Source organism: Cydia amplana, chromosome 19 (genome assembly GCF_948474715.1).
Source record: "Cydia amplana chromosome 19, ilCydAmpl1.1, whole genome shotgun sequence".
Lineage (NCBI taxonomy): Eukaryota > Metazoa > Arthropoda > Insecta > Lepidoptera > Tortricidae > Cydia > Cydia amplana.
The window spans coordinates 2,911,802-2,935,242 of NC_086087.1; the positions used below are offsets into that span (position 1 = coordinate 2,911,802).

The 23,441-nt window shown below is 38.1% G+C and overlaps 1 protein-coding gene across 1 annotated transcript in view; it reads left to right on the top strand.

The window, feature by feature from the left end:
* Positions 1-23,441, top strand: part of LOC134657291 (rhomboid-related protein 2-like) — a 41,307-nt gene extending 17,866 nt beyond the window's left edge. Inside the window, exons 4-7 of the mRNA XM_063512873.1 lie at positions 16,203-16,446; positions 19,629-19,842; positions 20,960-21,110; positions 23,267-23,441. Of these exons, the coding sequence (XP_063368943.1) occupies positions 16,203-16,446; positions 19,629-19,842; positions 20,960-21,110; positions 23,267-23,424 (767 nt within the window). The 3' untranslated portion in view covers positions 23,425-23,441. The remainder of the gene's footprint in view (positions 1-16,202; positions 16,447-19,628; positions 19,843-20,959; positions 21,111-23,266) is intronic.

Below are 23,441 nucleotides of genomic sequence, written 5' to 3' on the forward strand. Positions count from 1 at the left end.
TCGATAGGAAATATAGGTACCTAATTACGTTTTATACTATCCTTATTACGTAAATCTGATTTGTTTATTTATTTTAATTGTTTATCGATTCTTCTTTCGCTATAAATATAAGGTTTTCTTGTATGTACATATTATTTAGGTAGGTACCTACAAACATACTTATTTTAGGCTACACTGTGCTGAAATTACTGGATGTTAAAAATGTACCCGCGACGCGAGATCTATCCACCATAACACGTTCTACACAAAAAATGTATATGTAGCAATACTATCAATTAGGTAGATCGATAGATAAAAACTTTATTCAACCACAACATACATTCTTTGTGACACAAACAAAAGACAAGAGACAGAAAATAAAAAGTAAAAATTACACAATACATAATATTAATATAGGTACATTGCATAAACTGCCAACCACGCTTCGATGTATATGCACATAATGCTATTAACTTATATATGTAGTGCCAAATAACTGGACAAAAAGGGCTAGTAACTCTGCTACTACATTGAATTTTATGACCAACAACGGATTTCGAAAGCTCCACTAAACAGACTCCCTAATTAGCAAGTGTCTCCAAAACCAAAAGCGTTTAGTACAAAATTTAGGCCCACATCAATCACATCATGGCAAAACCCACAAATAAACCCACAAGCAGAAGCATCATAGATTTCAGTTTTTAATAGTGACAAATTAAATTACCTTCAAGCATTCGAAAAAAAATACTAAGTGCAGGTTCGGGCTTGGCAAATGATTTTTTTATGCACTGGGTAATCCCCAGGGTATTTTTTACTACACAAAAGTTCAACAACTCGGTTGGAATGATGAAATTCATGTTAATTATTGCGTAAGGTCAACCAGAAGACCAATAAGTACCTACTTGTTTTATTTTATGTCTTTAATCTTACTATAAATAGTAAGGCAAAACCCAATTACCTAGATTTTTGCGAGGATATGATTTATGTAGGTATGCGTTGAGCACGTTACCCATTTAATTTGCATATTATTTACGGTCGAATTCACAAACATCTTTGCAAGCCAACGTTATAAAAAATATAAAAATATATTTACTCGACTTTATTGTCAGTATACTAGAGGCGTGTTAATATATTTTTGGAACGTTGGCTTGTAAAGATCTTTGTGAACTTTTGTACAACAAGACAAGTACATGCGGCCCACACCAATTTTGGTGTCTAGCCAATAGCCATAGTAGTTGCCGCGCACCGCTACGGAACGGACGCCTGCTCGCGCTTGCGCCAACTATACTTCGTTTTTTTTTAGCATTAGAAATAAGGTAAACAATCTTGATGTGTCTTTTAATTGAAAAACACATTTTAAAAATAAGTTACGGTAAATATGTAACATTTATGAATCTAATACGATCTTTTATAGTCTTCTGCTTTCATAAGTAATAGATATTGATTAAAAAAAAGTGTTTTTCAATTAAAAGACATGTCAAAATCGCTTACCTTCTTTCAAGTTCTTTCTAATGCTAAAAAAGCGGCCAAGTGCGAGTCGGACTCGCCCATGAAGGGTTCCGTATTTAGGCGATTTATGACGTATAAAAAAAAACTACTTACTAGATCTCGTTCAAACCAATTTTCGGTGGAAGTTTACATGGTAATGTACATCATATATTTTTTTTAGTTTTATCATTCTCTTATTTTAGAAGTTACAGGGGGGGGGGGACACACATTTTACCACTTTGGAAGTGTCTCTCGCGCAAACTATTCAGTTTAGAAAAAAATGATATAGAAACCTCAATATCATTTTTGAAGACCTATCCATAGATACCCCACACGTATGGGTTTGATGAAAAAAAATTTTTGAGTTTCAGTTCGAAGTATGGGGAACCCCAATAATTTATTGTTTTTTTTTTCTATTTTTGTGTGAAAATCTTAATGCGGTTCACAGAATACATCTATTTACCAAGTTTCAATAGTATAGTTCTTATAGTTTCGGAGAAAAGTGGCTGTGACATACGGACGGACAGACAGACGGACAGACGGACAGACAGACAGACAGACAGACATGACGAATCTATAAGGGTTCCGTTTTTTGCCATTTGGCTACGGAACCCTAAAAAACGAACTATAGCGGTCATATGTCGTAATAGACGCTTTTTGTTAGAGACTAAATCTTCTGTACCTAGTACTATTATTAATTCTGTGCCTATAGTTAGTCAGTCTGGCTAGATTTTATCAAAACAAGCCTATCCGCATATAACGTATTCCAGTCACAATGCATTATTATTGCTTTATCCCCGTACGTGACTTTAACATGGGACGAAATAATTGGTAACTTTGACCTTACCAGATAACCGATTTACTAGGTAAATGGTTACCATATAGCGTACTAATTTTCTTAGATACCTACATATACACGTACTTTTAAGACATAGGATTTTAGAGTATAAAATAAAGCTTAAATTAGCATCTTATCGTTTTAAACAACTTTTTTCAAAATTGTAAAGAATATTTGCATGAGCCGGTTGTAGACTTGTAGAATCGAAAAGGTAAAAAAAAAAAAAACATTTACTTAATTAAGCTATAAAAAAAACTTGACAATTATATCTAGTAAAAAAATATTATTTCATTTTTCAAAAAGATGAGTTAGGAATCTAATTATGATCGTCTTTCGTGTATGGCATGTCATTTTATCCTGTCAAACTATCAATCTAGGTATTTTAGCAGGCCCACTTATTCCCAGTCCGCCGGACGATATCGGACTGGTAATCAGTGGGCCCCTTAATACAGAACTCTTCCTATTTTTTCTGAAATGATAACTTTTTACTGATATTCGCAACCTTGACAATTTCCGGACTTAACGATGCATTGTAGCTTTTATTATATCTTATCGGCTTATCCTGACATGTTATATGCTTATAACGTATTTCGGGTTATCTGTCCTCCAATGGTCAATTTTTTATCCTGCAATAAAATTTAAATATTCTTTATTTAAATATTACCTATCGCAATGGCGAGGATGACTAAAATGTCTGGATTGCTGACAATATCAGTGCTGTGACCTCAATTAGTCAGGTCGGGACTAAACTTAGTCAGCTATTGCACCACAAAGAATCCACGACCTATCCCAACATAAACAATCGTTGCGAAATCGGACTCGTATCGTATCCATCAGGAAGGTAGTTCCCCGATCATTTTATTCCAATGATGTTTCACACATTCTTGAGACCTTAATTATGACTGTAATAATTAGTCTGCAGTTCCTAACTTAAGACGATTGGAAGGCCCAATGCCCTTGAGCGTCAGGGCGGAGCTAAGCGCTCTGTACCCGCACCACCCGCTTACCCCGCTCGCTGCGATCGTACGTGAATTTTGTATCGCTGCACCGCCACGAGGTTCAAAGAATAAGATACAGCCCAGAGGCGTGCAGTTGGCGCTATACTCGTATACCTTTTGTTTGCAGCCGTGCGATTGCCAAGTCATTATATGTATTACAAATTAAAGATATATATTTGATACAGTTTTAACACCCCCTGGCACTGATTAAAATAACCGATTTGGTTTCACATTACATCTCAAAACTTTTTTGTAGTAGAAGCGTTGCGAGACTTGCACCTTTTTTACATGTAATGTTTTTGATGGGATCTCATCTCTTTTTGTAGGCAGTCCTTCTTTTCGGGTACTCATACTATGTATACACATATCATAAAGAAACACATCTTCATTCATACTCACATCGTACATCGTAGTGTACCTTTACTTTACTACCTACTATTTGTAGGAACTGCAACAGTAACTTTGTAATAGCAAATATTTATATGGGATTACAAACTTACTTATGCAGTTCTTAGATCTTTAAAACGTGACTGATATTGCAATATTTTTAGGTTTTAATATAAAATTTTAAAACTACTTATGTTTAAAATTTGAAGCTTGTGGATATACTAGAAGTACCTTAGAATTATGATGATCGTAGGTGAGTGAGTGAGTGAGTGAGTGAGTGTGTCAGTGTCGAAAATAAGGAACTTTGACTTACAATAATTCTTAAACTACTAGTTCAAATTGAATGTTTTTTAAGAATATATCTTAAGCATGTTTAGCCCTATATATTACTGAAAATTCAGGGTTTTAGCTTCAGCCAGCACAAAATTACAGGACGTCGAAAAAGGCCTGAAATGCTTCGAGAAAAGGATGGTAGGCCGTGCCTCTTTTTTTGCTCGACTTAGCGGGGGCACTGCCGTGCCCCCAGATTTACTTAATAAACTAACATCATTTTAATGGGTAACAATCCTAAAAATGTAATGGTTTCTGAATCAAACTATATAGTATATACCTACAACATAAATTGCCAATGTTGATAAATTTTTTTAGAAATTGAACTTTATTAAAAACGTTAAATTTTAATGGCAATATGTCGGCGCATGTTCGAAAACATTTTTTATATATTTCAAATGAAGCTTTCTCAAACATAAGTGGAAATATTGTCATTACGTTCGTAATAATAGGCTGCGAAACACCGTGTTGCGCGCGCTAAAGCGCGTCACAACCAAATCAACATTCTGCAGTTATTTAATCTTTGGCCACAATAACTCCAATTTTATTGCACCTCGGCTCAGAACAAGCATGCAGAATACAAGGAAGGCACGGAGCGACGAGCGACACAGCCTCCTCCTCTCAAAGCTAGCACACGACTGCCGGCCACGCCTTTTTCGAGCTACATACGCACAAAATGTAGAAAAATATTCGATTTCTTAAAAAAAAAAATATTTATTAACATTATTCTACGTTGCATTTGTAGTATCTGTTAAAACAATTATTCTAGTTTAAAAATAACTTTAATCGAATAAACCGTTTACTAGAAATAGGCAAAGTTAGTCGCAAAACGGCCTGTCGTAATGTTCCTTTTTTGGAAAAACTATAAGTTGTAGGGAACAAGTCAAACGTTGGAAATGTTGTACATAAAACGTAAAATCATATATATTTTTTTCATATTTTTTTGTTGAACCGTTAAGAAGATATAGACTCTAGAATGTTAGAGTTTTCGCCCAAAAACGGCGTCTAGCGCCTTAAACAAGCTAGCAATCTGGGAACACTCCATAATTTTGTAATTTAATTTATCTTCTTCGTGAACGTAATCGGTCCAAGCCATATTTCGCAAATTATTTTGCAGTAGGTACATATGGTGCTACTTTCCCGAACTAGTGCAGGAAATAGCGCTTTCCGTGCGCGCCTATGTCGAAAGTTTAAAGTGCCATATGTAGTTATGTACTATAAAACGTTGTACGATACACGTGCGAAAGGGTAATTCGCAATTCGTGCCGATTTTAATTTAATTTATCGCCACTCGTTTCGAATTTCCTCTTTTCCGCACTTGTATCGTAAATAACTATTATGCGGGTTGGCTTTTAAAGCTGTTATTATTTTAGGTATTACCGCTTCTTTGTGCCCGTTACAAGTAGATAGGTAGGTATTATCTTTTGAAAAGAGCAACAACGGATAAGTAGATACAACATACATATCTTATCCCTTATCAAGCTATCGCCGCACCTTGTACATGTCATATGTATTGTTATTAGAATGTTGTTATATATATGTAGGTATAAATAGTGCATTTAGTACCTATATGTAGTATTCTTGTATGACTCAACGACGGTATGTCAGTTCATAGTTCATGGTAAATTTTGTAGATGGGATTATTTGTATCAAACCTATATGTATAACTAGTTGTAATTATAATTTCCGGTAAATACAAAAATTTGATGTAGTTATGAACGAACACCTAATTCTTCTAATAAACATAGTTTTTAAAATCAAGTTGTTTCATAGGACCCCGGCCTTCATATCTCATAAACAAAAGCCAAGAAAAAGAAAATGTTTCGAAGAATACTGTAGACACATCGAGACGTAGGTAAAACATACATTTATCTATATATATGTCAACTCAACACACAATAGTAATAGGTAGTTGTAACTAATGAATACTACGTTTGTATTTGGTGAAGTTTCGACACTCTATTTCTTGATTTCTTGGTTAGATAGGTGCAGAGTTAGCTAAGACGAAACCTATATCTAAATACCTATATATATATATACATACTTAGTCATATTTTTTGTACGTATAAGATATTTACCAGAAAATAGGCACAAATTATGCGTTTTCCTGAGGCATACATATCTTCGTTAAAATCATTCTCGTCTTGACTATGTAGTATGCAATAGTTTGACAAGTTGTTGTAAGATGTAGGTAGTTACCTACTTTGTTTGCGGTTTGGGTATTGTTTAAAAGCAATTATTGTTTTCTAATATCAGCACTGTCAGCATTTACTACCCCATTAACTGCTACAAAACCAATGACTGAGTTATACACAGCAATTAGGTATACTTACGTCTCCTGTGGACATATCTTCATAGTTCCACACTTGGTGACTGCAAATTTGGCGCAGAGTTTGCTTAGACCAGCCACTCGAGGCACCAGCCACTCGAGGCACCAGCCACTCGAGACACCAGCCACTCAAGCTTTGTGGCCAAAAAGACGGGTTTGTTTGTGGCCCAGGGCTGCAAGGTGAATTTGCTTAAAAGTAATAACCTGGTGTAAAGTGGGTATCCCGGCGGCGGGCCACCTAAAAAATCCGGGTTGAGTATGCCTGATTCAGTAACTCTTGTCTCCAACTTGTTAGAAAAATAGTTGATTCTGATATCTTCTGTCAACTAGGATCCAAGATGTCACTGAAGTCCCAAGTCCCCACCTAGCCAGTGTGGGGGTAACGGCTCGCATATACAACGCGAGCGATGAAGCAAGTCAGACCCCGAGACGTGGGTAATTGTCCATACAGTAGCTTAGCCGTATGTTACATAGAATAGAGAATAGCTAGTCAGTAGTCACATGGCGTGGATGGTTAGTTATTAAGCGGGTGCCGCAAACCTTGACTATCTACTGCACTCACTTTTTTTACTAGCCTATTATGGTGTTAGCAAAGGCCTCTCCCCTTGTCTTCCACGACTCCCGACATAGTGCTTCCTCCGGCCAGTTGTTGAGAAAGGTGTCTAGGCCGTCCCGACATCTCCGTCTGAGCCTGCCGCATCCGTGCCCTTGTGGCATCCACTTGGGAGCTACACTAGACCATATGTCTGGATGCATGCGGCAGACGTGACCGGCCCAGTCCCATTTGAGCCTAGCAGTCTTCTCGCCGACGTCTTAGATAAAATATAAAATGTTTCATCATGGTGATGATGAGCCAAAGTGGATTGTATTTAGAGCAATTTAGATTGCACTAAACGCTACTTAGATTCAAGTGGATACAAATACCTACGCTAATTTTAGAACTTAGTTGCTTTTAGAGTTAAGTCATCAACCCTTAGGCATTTGTAGTCAGTATTCATTTCAGTATTTGAGAAGGCGCCATTTTCATATTTACATGTCAATACACTGGTAGCGACCACTTAAGTATTTCATGTCGTACCTATAGCTCGGTATAGGACGTAGTAGTAAAAAGCTAATTTTAAGTGAACATTGGACCTTATGTCTATTGCAATGAGGTATAGAAATTGTCCGCTAATTATGGACGATGTTAGGTATTAATTATAGCTTTAAAAGACGGTTGTAGTTGTAGATTTCGTCGAGCCAGTTAGGAACAGTGCGTGACTGTAATAAATCAAACATGGTTTACGCATCTGTTAACATTGCTTGCAGTCTCATGGTGTAAATTACATTGTAGGCTTTCCTAGAAAGGTGTCAAGTCAAATCAAGATCAGAAATACTTCATGCATTGTGCTATTTTTAGGTGCTGTAGATGTATTTGACGAATTATTCTGCGGTACTCGTGTACATGGGCATGTAACTTTTCTCTCTCTCATAAGAAATAAAAAATCTGCTGCCATCTTAGTACCTCGATGAAAACGTAGAGTTAGAAAACGATAGCAATAAATTAAGAACATCATATTGATTATAGTGAGATGGGATATAACTAGGAATGTCTACTCGTGGTAGACTATTTTTAGTACTTAATATCTTTCCACATTGTTAGATTCTTTAAATATTTTCTTGCGTTTTAGACAGATTTATGTGATGATAATTACGCGAATAACTGTTAGTATATTTATAGCATATCTTATATTATTGTATTTATTTAGAATGAATTTAACGCAGTTCTATTATACAATTCACACGGTAAATCCTTTAGTTTTCCCGTTGTCTGCGTAAAAACCTGTTATACTACACTTCTTGACAGTCTTAGCTACACGATGGCAGGATAATCCAATATGCATAAGATGCTGCACGTTTGATCTTATAGAATTATTTGCAAATGTTATTAGGTAGTGTAAGATACAACTGCATTATTTCTGCAGTTATAATAAGATTGGAGTTGATATTTATGTATATATATATTTCGAGGATATCGGAATCTGCTCTAACGTTTTCGGCTACATCAAGATTTTAATAACCAATTAACTGCTGTTGTGTAAAAATAAAAAGTTATAAAACACCTTTTATAAACAGTAGCTTTTATTACGGTACAAACATCAAAACCGGACAGATTCGCATGACCCCGTACTCGTAGGTCATTTTTAAGACCTACACATAAACAAACGAACATCGGCGTCATAACATAATTTAAAGTTGTTCTTTACTTTGACTTGACTGGCGCGAGTAAAACAGGTAGCCCTCACTGAGGAATTGGCTTCAAACGGAGCTAAACCAAGAAAATCCTCGAACATATTTAACATAAGTGTCCCCGTGATTGACATTATCCCCATGACTTGCCACCTACAACCTTATTTAGGAACCTACTAGCTATGGAAGTGACGAATGAATTGGGTTGTCAAACATTTGGTTACCTTCAACTTTTGGTTGCTAAGAAAAAAATGTAGCCAAGTCTAAAACTAATTCGATGCAATCTTATACCGAATCCCGCATAACATACCATATTTATTATTGTTTACTTCACAACCCATGTTTTCATTATTATCAGAACGCGCGTACTCATAAACTAACGGTACTTTAACTTTTCCATCGTTCTATAGTAGTAACATTATATCGAGTTTCATCTATTTTACGCCCTTTCAGCTTTAGTCTACTACCATCATTATCTAAATTATACGTCACGAACTGGTAGTGTAAGCGCAGCCCTAGCGACTACTGTATCAAACTGCTAGATGCGCAGGATTGAATGAGTTAACTGTTAATTTTATTAGTTCAGGATAAGGCACATAGATGGCGCTGTACCAACACCCTTGGTTGAGGGCTGTGTGAGGGTAGAAACATTCGATTTAGTTTATCGGTGAAGCTATGCGATAAATATGGACTATTGCGATACCATCTTAAATATTGTCCTAGGGCGACTTTCTCTAATCTGTGACTGTCAAACGTGTACAGCTACAATGAAGGATATATGTAGAGGTACATGGTACAATATTAAGTAATATTAACATTGGGTTTGCCTTTATGAAAAATGACTGTGCTTAAAACGCATGCGGTGTCTATCATAAAACAAACAGTCAAAACATTTAATTGAGGAAGGAAATCCCTATAACATCCAGAATTCTGCCTTGGGCTGTCTTTGGGAATGACTAATAAAAGATATGTCAAAGAGCATAGGTGCAATTTGTCATTCATTAAACTGTTAACCGAGCAATTTAAGGCAGTCTCATTCGAGATAAAACCAACAATGGCAAACATTTTTATACAAAAATTGCCTTTATGTGGCTTTAGATAGGGAATGAAATTGGTTGTGATAAAGTCACGGCGAGAGGCTAATTGGTACCTTTGAGGGCAAGGATAAGTACTTCAGTATGAGGATGAACAATGCAATAATTCTAATCTTGATATCTAACTCTAAGAATATCTAGTAGGAAAATGTGATTGAAAAAGGTTTAAAAATTGGTTTGGTCTTTAAAATCCTCCCAAAATGTGAATGATGATGTACCTAGTAAAAATCCTTCAATCGCTTAAAATCTTTAACTAAGTAGCATTCGCTTAATGTACTTGCCTTGTAATAAATGAATGCATTAAATTAACTAAAAATAATTTCGGCTTCAACGTGCATAAAAACATACGCTTGAAGATGAGAACTAATTCTACCTTTGGCCTTCAATTTAATCGTGATCGTTGTCAACGAGTATAAAATAAATATCCTCACAATGAACTGACCCTGTACTATATACTGAGCATTCCTGTTCCTTATTGAAAAGAGATAAGATCCAATATTGGTTAGATAAAATCACAAAACATTGAATTGAATGCGCGCTTTGGCATAACGCGCTTCCCGTTCAAAGTTTCTTAGCAACCATCAGTTTGCCATTGCAGTCACGCAACTAAACACCTGTTTTATTCACTAGCGACCAAAATAACTCATTACTGTAGTGATTAAAGGCATTCTTAAGCAAGTGCTGTTAACTTAATTAATTTTTAATGTATTTGTAGTACTTTGTCTAGTGCTATGTTGGATAGATGTGGGTTAAGTGCAAAAATGGTGATGACAGTAGGGAAGCGTTGTGCGAAAATGAGAATACGTTGTCGAGTAAAGTGCTTAGGATTATCAGACAGGTGAAGGAGTGGTTTGGTACGTTTATATCACTATTATGATTATCATACATCATACTAACAAATTATATGACCGAACGACAGCCAAATAAAAGTACCTTTTTTATTTATTTTTTACACCACGTCGACGGCAAACATACGGCCTGATGGTAAGCGGTCACCGTAGCCTATGAACGCCTGCAACTCCAGTCAAGTCCAGTCCAGGAGTGTACCATGCGCGATGCCGACCCTTTAAAAACCTGTACTTACCTACACTCGTTTTTTGGAAAACCCCATACCTTTTGTAGTCCCTCGAGAAAGACTCTACAGGGAGCTCATTCCACAGCGGAATTGAATTGTTGAATATGTTTGTTTGTTGTATGTTGTAGCCGAGAGGGTAATGCAGGTGCTGGGCATCCCTGCGTTTCCTTAATTTCGACCCAGGCAGTGTAATAGGATATTTCTCCGGTTTTACACCATAAATCGTCTGCATTAGACGCTAAGGCCAATGTATGTTTGGAATTGAATACCTACTGAAAGTTAAAAAAACTATTCCCGTAATACGGGACTACGCATAGTAGAAACTTTTGTACAAAACGCGCCAAATTACAAAATTCCTTCTGCTGTTTTGACACGATTATACAAATACGCTTACGTTACCAATATTTATATTATCCTCAAAGTTACAATAAATATGCATTCAGCCCGCGTTTTATGCAAAACCAAACTAGTTTGTCGGTAAACATATCCGAATGACCTTACTGTTATCTCTCTAAACAATCGTTTGTTGTCAAACATTCTACTGAGCTACGTAAATAGTAGTGTATCTTAAATAAATACAAGCTTTACTAAGGCTCAGCGCAAATAAAGCAAAGCAAATACTTCTTAGTTCTTATATTTCAATAAGTTATTTAATTGTACATATTTACATGTTTACTTATCTAAAGCTAGTGGGAACAACTAATAGGGGTAACTATGCCTACTCTAGACACAATCGCAATAAAGGATAACCATTAACCATGCCCTTCCCACACTTTCCCAGTTAGGAAAGCCGTAAAAACCCTTTTTTTGGGCCCCACCGGGCATACTTGTTTCTACTAAACATATCATCTGTTAAACTACAGATAGGTACAGTTGCGGTAAGTTTGAAAAAAAATTGGAAAATTATATATAGGAAATTAAGAAAAATTTTCTTTATTCCCTCAGAAATATGACCTCGGTCTCTTTAAAGCAAGACAGAACCGGTGAGCTCTGCCTTCACTTTCCATCAAGTGTGACTAGGGCCAATCGCCGATCAGTTTATAATAAATAAATAAAAAACATTAAGGGAACGGAAAATTTCGATTCCCATACTAAAATATGACAAGTTCCCGAAACTTTTCAATGTGGTAATTTCTAATTATGGAAACTTTCCTACCGCACATCAGTAGATAAAATTATTGTTTAATAAGTATCAATTTTACGAACAGAATAAACTAATCATATGTGAGCTCTGCCTTCACTTTCCATCAGGTGTGACTAGGGCCAATCGCCGATCAGTTTATAATAAATAAATAGAAAACATTATGGGAACGGAAAATTTCGATTCACATACAAAAATATGACAAGTTCCCGAAACTTTTCAATGTGGCAATTTCTAATTATGGAAACTTTCCAACCGCACATCAGTAGATAAAACTATTGTTTAATAAGCATCAATTTTACGAACAGAATAAACTAATCATATAAGTACATCATAATTATTTCATCTTCATCCCCGGTCCACGGACATCATGAAACAAATTGTTGACAGATGGTATCATTGTCTCATTGCAGTCATTGTCCTGTCATCACACGTGCAATGTCAAGTGTCAAGGTTGCGGGTCAAACATTATAGTTCGTTTTTTTTGCATTAGAAATAAGGTAAACAATCTTGATGTGTCTTTTAATTGAAAAACACATTTTAAAAATAAGTTTCGGTAAATATGTAACAATTATGAATCTAATACGATCTTTTATAGTCTTCTGCTTTCATAAGTAATAGTTATTGATTTTTTTAAACCGTTTTTCAATTAAAAGACATGTCAAAATCGCTTACCTTCTTTCAAGTTCTTTCTAATGCTAAAAAAACGAACTGTAGGTAAGGTCAATGTGTGTAATTCCGTCATAGGGACTATTTCGTCTTCTAGCGTTTTGCTCGAACAACGAACAAGGTTGATAATTTCATCAATTGCTTTTAGTTTCAGCAATCAAAAGCATTGTTTTTTTTTCCTACGATTGAAAATCAAAGAAATATACGCTCGTAGACGGAATAGTCCCTATGACGGAATTAGCCACATTGACCTTACAGTCAGTATCAAAGAACGAGTAAAATTGGCCAAATATATAGCAACACATCCTTATTGCCACGGTAATAAAATTGTGTTGTAATAAACATTTGCCATGCCACTTTCGCTACCTCTATATATTTGATACTGATCCTATTTTTGTAGAGTAAATTGTAATTATTTAATTCATTATTTTTACAGTTACAATTACCTTTCAATGCCTTACTAAATTTTGGGTCATTTTATATCAGATTTAAATATATTTGCGTTACAAATTTATATACTTTTTTATCCATCAAAATAAATCGTAATTAGCTTAATAATTTTTAATAACTTGTTTAATTATTTGCTGGTTTTACAAGATCGCAAGCTTGTTTTAAATACAAGTTTGTTTATTTTTCATGTTCATATTTTTATTGATAATAGTTATTTGTACAACAAGAGATCAAAGTTTGATATTTCTTCGAGTGCTTATTTTGAGTCCCGTGCAAGCGAAAGATTCTATACTCTAATTTAGAATCTTGAGCGTAGTAAGGGACTCAAAAGCGCACGAGATGTAAATAACTTTGATCTCGTGTAGTTCACAAAACTTTTCACCTCAGCAGTGAGAACATATTAGAGAACCCGAAAAATGTATTCCTTCTTCATCACTTACCTCTATTCACTCATGTTTTCTTAAGATATACCAACAATTAAATTTTCACCTCAGCAGCTCGAACAAGGGTACTTTGCTACTTAAAAACAGTGAGCAAAATCGCATTTTGCTCATTTTGTCTCACTCAGTGAGCAAAATACGATTTTGCTCAGTTTTTATGTAGCAAAGTACCCTTGTTCGAGCTGCTGAGGTGAAAATATAATTACACAGTTTATATATCGTTTTCAAATACCCAGTAAACCCACTCAATTCTTAGTGTGGTTTCCTAGTAGCCTTTCGCAGTTACATAAAAAGCGGCCAAGTGCGAGTCGGACTCGCCCATGAAGGGTTCCGTATTTAGGCGATTTATGACGTATAAAAAAAAACTACTTACTAGATCTCGTTCAAACCAATTTTCGGTGGAAGTTTACATGGTAATGTACATCATATATTTTTTTTAGTTTTATCATTCTCTTATTTTAGAAGTTACAGGGGGGGGGGGACACATTTTACCACTTTGGAAGTGTCTCTCGCGCAAACTATTCAGTTTAGAAAAAAATGATATTAGGAACCTCAATATCATTTTTGAAGACCTATCCATAGATACCCCACACGTATGGGTTTGATGAAAAAAATGTTTTTGAGTTTCAGTTCGAAGTATGGGGAACCCCAAAAATTTATTGTTTTTTTTCTATTTTTGTATGAAAATCTTAATGCGGTTTACAGAATACATCTACTTACCAAGTTTCAACAGTATAGTTCTTATAGTTTCGGAGAAAAGTGGCTGTGACATACGGACGGACAGACAGACGGACAGACGGACAGACAGACAGACAGACAGACATGACGAATCTATAAGGGTTCCGTTTTTTGCCATTTGGCTACGGAACCCTAAAAACGGGTATTCCACGATGACTGTCCACTAGTTTTGCAAACCAGTTCAAATGCCGAGACGATACCTACTTATGAATGGGAAAAACCCACGAGACGCCGTCTGTGATGGCTACAGATTATGTATCATTGTTCCAAATATTCATTAATTATATTAGATGTTCTAGTCTAAGACAAATTCGCGCGTGAATTCATTTATAAAGTGGCCATGCAATTGATGCAATTTTGCGGCAGGGTGTAAAGTCAACAGTCAGCATTCCAATCTTATTCAATAGCTAACAACAAAAGGAGATGTCTCTATTTGGAGATCAAATAGATTGTATAAGATACTTCTGAACGCGGACTGTACTGGTTTGTCTCTAGTTGGAGAAGTATTTCAGGGTGACAGATTCTTTTGGCGCGTTGTTCATCCACTACTATTGCTGTACTGTTCTTCCGATCTGACATAAGACCGTTTTTTGCTTGCCTTAACATTATTCACGTACTTAATATCAAATTATTGTAGATCAGGAATGTAGATTGAATGCCTGCCTGCATTGCTTGCAACACTGGGTTCATCTTACACGTTAGTGTTAGAAACCCTGATTTTGTCATTTGGGTCACCCTTTCTATTACTTTGGGTTTATATAAAAGATATCGATATGTCCCTGCTCTTATTTTATGAGGCTACGTACAAAATGCCGTAAATTTCCGTACACATCACCGTTAAAACTTGCATAGATTTGATGATAATGAAAACATTTGTTCTAGTAGTAGAAAGTGTTTCTTCTATATGACAAAACCAGAGTTCGTAATAATACGTCCAACAATATTTTTATGAGCTGACAATGTATTTTTTTAATTCTACGACTCAATTTCCTCTAGGTCTAGGAGATAAACTTAGTTAAATGTAGGTACTGTTTAACATAATAAATTTCAATTTCAATTTATTTCAACATTACATGTCATGTGCATACTGCATACATATTATTGGACAATATTTAATATAACCTGCTGTAAATAAGACTTTACTAACAGTGCGCAACATTATTATTAACAATATTATAATGCATGTAACTAACAAAAACTTTCTGTGTTTTCCTCCTCTTTCCCCCCTGTCCTCGTGTTTGTGTGTTCGTATCCTTAATCTTGAAATCGCGTTTATCTTCCGCCGTATGTTTTGTAAAATAAAAATAAAAATGACAAAATTTTCACTTGTCACATAAAAAAATTGTATCACAAAAAAATTACCTTTTCGTTAAAAAAAACTTGATATTTCTCTAAAAAATCCGATATTTCATCTTTAATCTAATTTAAAAATCGAATTGTTGTTTGCATCCGTTAATCCTCATTCCGAATTTAAATCACAACTAAATATGGCCCTCGTGGAAAATTCTCGTTCGAAATTTGAATCGTGACGTTTGATTCGACTGTGATTTGCGGCGCCTGCGGCTAATTGACAATTACCCGTCACTCGTCCGATGCGTGCTCTATTTCCATTGTCGATGGCTATTTCTGTACTGTTACGACACGTTTACCTTCGTCCTGTCTTTTGTAACGGCTATTTTCTATGATTTTCGTAATATAAAAAAAAAATCTTTTAATATATTTGGTCATGAAAAAAAAATTCTGATCCAAAATAAAACTTACTAAAAATGTATTACTATTAAACGGGTTTGCACTTAAACCTACGCATTTGCACTTAAATTCACAATACAATCTCAACATGGATGTTAAAAAATGCTTTAAAATACTCAAAAAACACTTGCATTTACCCAACCTTTAATAAATCAAAAATTAAAATAAAACAACTTGCTATACGCCGTAAAAAAACAAAATCCGCGAACGAAATATTCAACTAACACTCCACCCTCCTAACACCTCCTGCTTTTCCTACCAATTGTAGTCGTCTCAACCCACAGCAAATCCATCTTCAATTATTCAGACGGCACCTACGAAGAGGAGTACTCCTGTTGGCCACCGGCCGTCTGCATGATCCTCATCTCTCTCGTGGAGATCGTCATGTTCTGCTACGACGCCGCCCATGGGAGCACTACAGCTGTGGGGCCGCTCGCGAAGATGTTCATATACAATCCGAATAGGAGACATGAGGCGTGGCGGTTCATCACGTACATGTTTGTGCATGTGGGGTTAGTATCTTTCATTTTTAAAGTGTGTCTAGGTTAACTCTGTCAATAATGGTGGTAGTACCATGTACTCCTGCTGGCCACCGGCCATCTGCATGATCCTCATCTCTCTCGTGGAGATCGTCATGTTCTGCTACGACGCCGCCCATGGGAGCACGACAGCTGTGGGGCCGCTCGCAAAGATGTTCATATACAATCCGAATAGGAGACATGAGGCATGGCGGTTCATCACGTACATGTTTGTGCATGTGGGGTTAGTATCTTTCACTTTTAAAGAGTCTGTCTAGGTTAACTCTGTCAATAATGGTGGCAGTACCATGTACACCTGCTGGCTGTCATGATCCTCTCTCTCTGGTGGAGATTGTCATGTTCTGCTACGACGCCGCTCATGGGAGCACTACAGCTGTGGGGCCGTTCGCGAAGATGTTCATATACAATCCGAATAGGAGACATGAGGCGTGGCGGTTCATCACGTACATGTTTGTGCATGTGGGGTTAGTATCTTTCATTTTTAAAGAGTCTAGGTTAACTCTGTCAATAATGGTGGCAGTACCATGTACTCCTGCTGGCCACCGGCCATCTTCCATCTGCCAGCGCTTGTGCCACCTAGCGGTCATATCTGTCGTAATAGACGCGTTTTGTTAGAGAGTGAATCTTCTGTACTATTAATTCTAGTACTAATATTTATTCTGTGGTTACGCTAAGTTACCTGAGCCAGTGAACGAAAGATTTTTTTTTGTGGTTTAACAATATGATATATAACAACAGACATTTAAAGCGACATGGTACTTGTGACTCAAAACAATTTGCAATTCGGGGATTCCCCGCGCCTTTGGTCCTTCGGTGCCATATTGGAAATGTTCGGTTTCGCATTGTTTTTATATTCGGGATTTCCCAGAATTGGGGTTTTCTAGGTTCATTGACCCCTTTGACTTGCAGTTAATAAAAAAGACCATGCGATGGTCCAATTAATCCATGCGGTAGTTATGCAATGCATATTTAAGTAGGTACCTTGTTTTTCTCAGTACCATTGCTCTAGATACAAACTAAACAAATTTTCATTCATGAGAATTAGGGTTTTACCTACTCCGTTAGGGCTTGTGCACAAATCAGGCGAGGTTCGTTAGGGGAGAGGGAGTCACGAAAAAATCACGAAAGATCACGTTGGGGGAGGGGGGGGGTATAAGAAGACCTCGCGTGTTTTTTTTTTAAATTAATTTAATTTATTTATTATTAAAAGAGAAGTTACATAATTATTGTTACTTATCTGCCAAACTGCATAGCAGTTTGTTGGCAGAAAACTTATTCTACCCTCCACCATCGTAAAGTAAGTTATTTCTTACTTAAATTATAGTTGCTCGTGTGCGATTTCTTTAACGGTTATACGTAACAGACATACCTTAGTTCCATTAGTAATTACTAAAATATTCTATTCTATTCTATTGGCATGTGAAAAAGTAGGTAGGTACTAGATATCATCTCAACCAGACACCGGGAAACAACAAACATTCGGAGTGAAGCCAAATATAGTGTGTAAGATAATAAAGTCATTAGCAACTATACCACAATTTAATATCCTCATCCTATCTAAAGTAGACAATTTTATATTGACCCTTAATTACCTACACATAGCTCAGTAAACAAGCGATCTAATGATCCTGTAATTCTATTGTACTTAAGGACTTGTGTATTTTTCTACAGTGAACGAAACTAAGAAAAAATACCTACCACATCATGATTAGATACTTTTTCTCGGTCTCGTTAAACATAAATCTCACTCCGCACTTCAAAATAGCTCGCTATTATCTGGGGACACGGCAGTGCCCCCGCCAAGTCGAGCGCGAAGCAAACACTGCCGTACCATCCTTTACTGGAACCATTTCGCCGCATTTTCAGGCCCCTATTTGAGAACCTCTGGATAAGACCAGAACGCAGAAATTTTCGTCATCCAGTAAGCTATAATCACATACTTAAAATCCAAAATTTCAAGTCTGTAGGTCATTTAGTTCCGAAGTTAAGCGAAAGCAAAGTTTCGCATTTATGACATTCATTCACTTATGATCATCAGAATAGAATTAGTACTTCCCATAAACTCAGAGAGCTGAAATTTGGTACAGAGTTAGGGTTTAATGGCTACATAAAGGGTAAACCTAAAAATATTGCAATATCAGTCACGTTTTAAAGATCTAAGAACTGCATAAGTAAGTTTGTAATCCCATACAAATATATGATATTGCAAAGTTACTGTTGCAGTTCCTACAAATAGTAGGTAAAGTAAAGGTACACTACCATGTACGATGTGAGTATGAATGAAGATATGTTTAGTTATGATATGTGTATACATAGTATGGGTATGAGTACCCGAAAAGAAGGACTGCCTACAAAAAGAGATGAGATCCCATCAAAAACATTACATGTAAAAAGTTGCAAGTCTCGCAACGCTTTTACTACAAAAAAGTTTTGAGATGTAATGTGAAACCAAGTCGGTTATTTTAATCAGTGCCAGGGGGTGTTAAAACCGTATCAATAAGATATCTTTAATTTGTAATACATATCATGACTTGGCAATCGCACATAATGCTATACTCGTACCGTACTCGTAAATATGTGTAATGCTCAAACTGCAATTAGCGCTAGCGTTATGTTCAATTAGAATTATTTTAATTAGGTGACGATGATCCTTTTGTCATTATGCAGCCGTGCGATGGCCAAGTCATTATACGTATTACAAATTAAAGATATCTTTTTGATACGGTTTTAACACCCCCTGGCACCGAAAATAACCGACTTGGTTTCACATTACATCTCAAAACTTTTTTGTAGTAAAAGCGTTGCGAGACTTGCACCTTTTTACATGTAATGTTTTTGATGAGATCTTATTTTTCGAAATTTTGAAGCGCGTAACTTAAAATTAGGTCGAAAGAAAAAAAATCGAAAAAATACACGTGAGGTTATGTGGGGGAGGGGGGGGGGGTTGCCAAAAACCTCACCAAATATCACCAAGGGGGAGGGGGGGTCAAAAAGTAGCCGAAAACACCTCGCGTGATTTATGCACAACCCCTTAGACAGTTATTTGATTCAATATTTGAGCATTATCCGCATTTTCAACGATCTCCATACAACGAATGTCTTCTATAATTATTTATAAATACCAACCCCATTGAACAAACTATTTTCTTTTCCAGCGTCGTACATCTCCTAGTCAACCTATTAGTGCAGCTCTTCCTCGGCGTGCCACTCGAAATGGTCCATCGCTGGTGGAGGGTGACCCTAGTATACTTGGCGGGCGTGGCAGCCGGCTCTTTAGCCACAAGCTTAACGGATCCACGCGTGCATTTAGCGGGTGCATCAGGGGGAGTTTACGCGCTTATAGCGGCGCATATAGCTACTATTATAATGGTTAGTACGACACTTATTTAGTGCCTATACTAGGCGTTCCTCTCGAAATGGTCCATCGCTGGTGGAGAGTGACCCTAGTATACTTGGCGGGCGTGGCAGCCGGCTCTTTAGCCACAAGCCTAACGGATCCACGCGCCCATTTAGCGGGTGCATCAGGGGGAGTGTACGCGCTTATTGCGGCGCATATAGCCACTATTATAATGGTTAGTACGACTCTTAATTAGTACCTATTCTAGGCGTTCCTCTCGAAATGGTCCATCGCTGGTGGAGAGTGACCCTAGTATACTTGGCGGGCGTGGCAGCCGGCTCTTTAGCTACTAGTCACGGATCCACGCGTGCATTTAGCGGGTGCATGAAGGGGAGTTTACGCGCTTATAGCGGCGCACATAGCTACTATTATAATGGTAAGCAAAGCACTAATTTAAGACTACAAAAGTAGCTAGTTATGTCTCTTCCTTCATAATATCCTGTACGTACAGTCGCCACACGGGATTTGTACGCCATTTAGGGTCCTATTAGCTAAATTGGTTGTTCCATACTTACGCTATGGAGTGTCCAATTTAACCCTAGAACCCTAAATAGCGTAACATTCACAGAGCGTGACTGTACATAACGAGACCGATATTTTTAATTTATGATTCTGGTTTTAATTTAACCGAGCAGACTTTAGTTATGGTGTCGTATCCATCTCGTACCGAGGTCATTGATTTGGAACTTAAACTCGAATCGAACTTGGTCTAATCAAAACTTTTAAAACGTTACGCCTCCAACATTTTAGCGCGTCAATTCTTTTTCCCATACCTACCTTTGATAGCTGTGTTTCTTGAAAAAGACTACAATATAAATTCACGACTAATCATTTTTTACTCGTGCAGAGTAAGATATACCATACCATACTCACACCTGTTTCTTGTTTATTTACCACTAGCGACCCGCCCCGGCTTCGCACGGGTTAACAAATTATACATAAACCTCCCTCTTGAATCACTCTATCTATTAAAAAAACCGCATCAAAATCCGTTGCGCAGTTTTAAAGATCTAAGCATACATAGGGACAGACAGACAGCGGGAAGCGACTTTGTTTTATACTATGTAGTGATTATTTTTAAAATTCCAGAACTGGGCAGAGATGGAATTCGCGATCATTCAACTTCTCGTGTTCCTTCTACTGGCAGCAGTGGACATCGGTACAGCGGTATACGACCGCTACTGGGGCGGCGCCGTCACTAATATCGGCTACGTGGCGCATCTAGCGGGCGCGATCGCTGGTACGTACTCACTTCACAACTTCTCGTGTTCCTTTTACTGGCAGCATTGGCCATCGGTACAGCGGTGTACGACCGCTACTGGGGCGGCGCCGTCACTAGTATCGGCTACGTGGCGCATCTAGCGGGCGCGATCGCTGGTACGTACTCACTTCACAACTTCTCGTGTTCCTTCTACTGGCAGCAGTGGACATCGGTACAGCGGTATACGACCGCTACTGGGGCGGCGCCGTCACTAATATCGGCTACGTGGCGCATCTAGCGGGCGCGATCGCTGGTACGTACTCACTTCACAACTGCTCGTGTTCCTTCTACTGGCAGCAGTGGACATCGGCACAGCGGTATACGACCGCTACTGGGGCGGCGCCGTCACTAATATCGGCTACGTGGCGCATCTAGCGGGCGCGATCGCTGGTACGTACTCACTTCACAACTGCTCGTGTTCCTTCTACTGGCAGCAGTGGACATCGGCACAGCGGTATACGACCGCTACTGGGGCGGCGCCGTCACTAATATCGGCTACGTGGCGCATCTAGCGGGCGCGATCGCTGGTACGTACTCACTTCACAACTGCTCGTGTTCCTTCTACTGGCAGCAGAGGACATCGGTACAGCGGTATACGACCGCTACTGGGGCGGCGCCGCGCCGTCACTAATATCGGCTACGTGGCGCATCTAGCGGGCGCGATCGCTGGTACGTACTCACTTCACAACTGCTCGTGTTCCTTCTACTGGCAGCAGAGGACATCGGTACAGCGGTATACGACCGCTACTGGGGCGGCGCCGTCACTAATATTGGCTACGTGGCGCATCTAGCGGGCGCGATCGCTGGTACGTACTCACTTCACAATTCCTCGTGTTCCTTCTACTGGCAGCAGTGGACATCGGTACAGCGGTATACGACCGCTACTGGGGCGGCGCCGTCACTAATATCGGCTACGTGGCGCATCTAGCGGGCGCGATCGCTGGTACGTATTATTACATTTACCACCGCAAGCTAATAATTTAAATAAAACAATATAATAAATAACCACGTTTCATTTTTAACACCACACTAAGTATCAAAATAATATGAGTGCCGTATCGCTTCGGGGCGGTCTATCGTCCTAGACTACCAAAACGTAATATCTAGAATATCAGTGACATTAAATTTGAACCTTAATACTATGACGATACCGGTTGTTTTTCAAAATGAATGTTGTACTGGCACGTGCTAAGTCTGGAGCTAGCGGTTTTGCGATAATAGAGACAATGGCCTTTGTTTGAAAGATTAAGGTTTGAAGCGAAAAGTTCACCTCAGAAGGGCCGTACTATACAGCGGCAACAGAAATACATCATATGTGAAAATTTCAACTGTCTAGCTATCACGGTTCATGAGATACAGCCTGGTGACAGACAGACGGACAGTGGAGTCTTAGTAAATAGGGTCCCGTTTTTACCCTTTGGGTACGGAACCCTAATCATGTTGATGTTGGTTAAATTGTCCATGACCTGTTATAACACTGGTTACCACCCTCAGTCGGACCTTACCAAGTTGAAAGCGCGAGTTTGTGAGTTTTCCGTTGATGCCGGGCTGTCTGTAGCCAGCCTGAGTAGCCAGTGTGATGTGTGTTGTAAGAGGAGTAAGCGTACCTTGCTGAAGGGTGTCGGGGAATCGGTTAACTGTGTGTTAAATAAGTTTTTGGCAAAAAAATTATTTTTGGTACAAGCTTTTATCGCTGACTGTACTTTTCTTACGACAGACAACTAATACTCATCGAGACAATTCTAAAAACCCCTAACACAATTAGGTTGCGTTGTTTCATCACAGAGTTCCTATGGCCACCTCCTGTCTCCATCATCAGATCAGTTCGACAGTACCATATTATTTTATTGTCATCAGCCAGCCTATTATGGATAGCTTTATCCATCTTTATCCACGTGATAAAATAACTGTCACTGTTTAACACCGTGGGAAAGAAAGTGACGGACACCGTTTTATCACGCTGTCACGTAGACAAGAACGACCATCATATCCGTACAGAACTACATACAGCTGCCAATTTTCATGACGCTACGATCCTTGGAAGATGGTTAAATTAGTTACCTTAGATTCCATTACATAGTTACATACAGGTCGACCTAATAAAAGCTTGTTAAAAAATACACTTTCTTCCCCAGGTCTCCTAGTCGGCATAGGCGTTCTCCGAAACCTCGAGAAGCGTAAATGGGAGAAACGGCTCTGGTTGGCGGCCGTCATCATCTACAGCTCGCTGATGATGGCCGGCATCCTCGCCAACATCTTCTGGGTGGACCACTTCCCTGCGACCCAGCTATAGGACCTACAGAGCGTAAG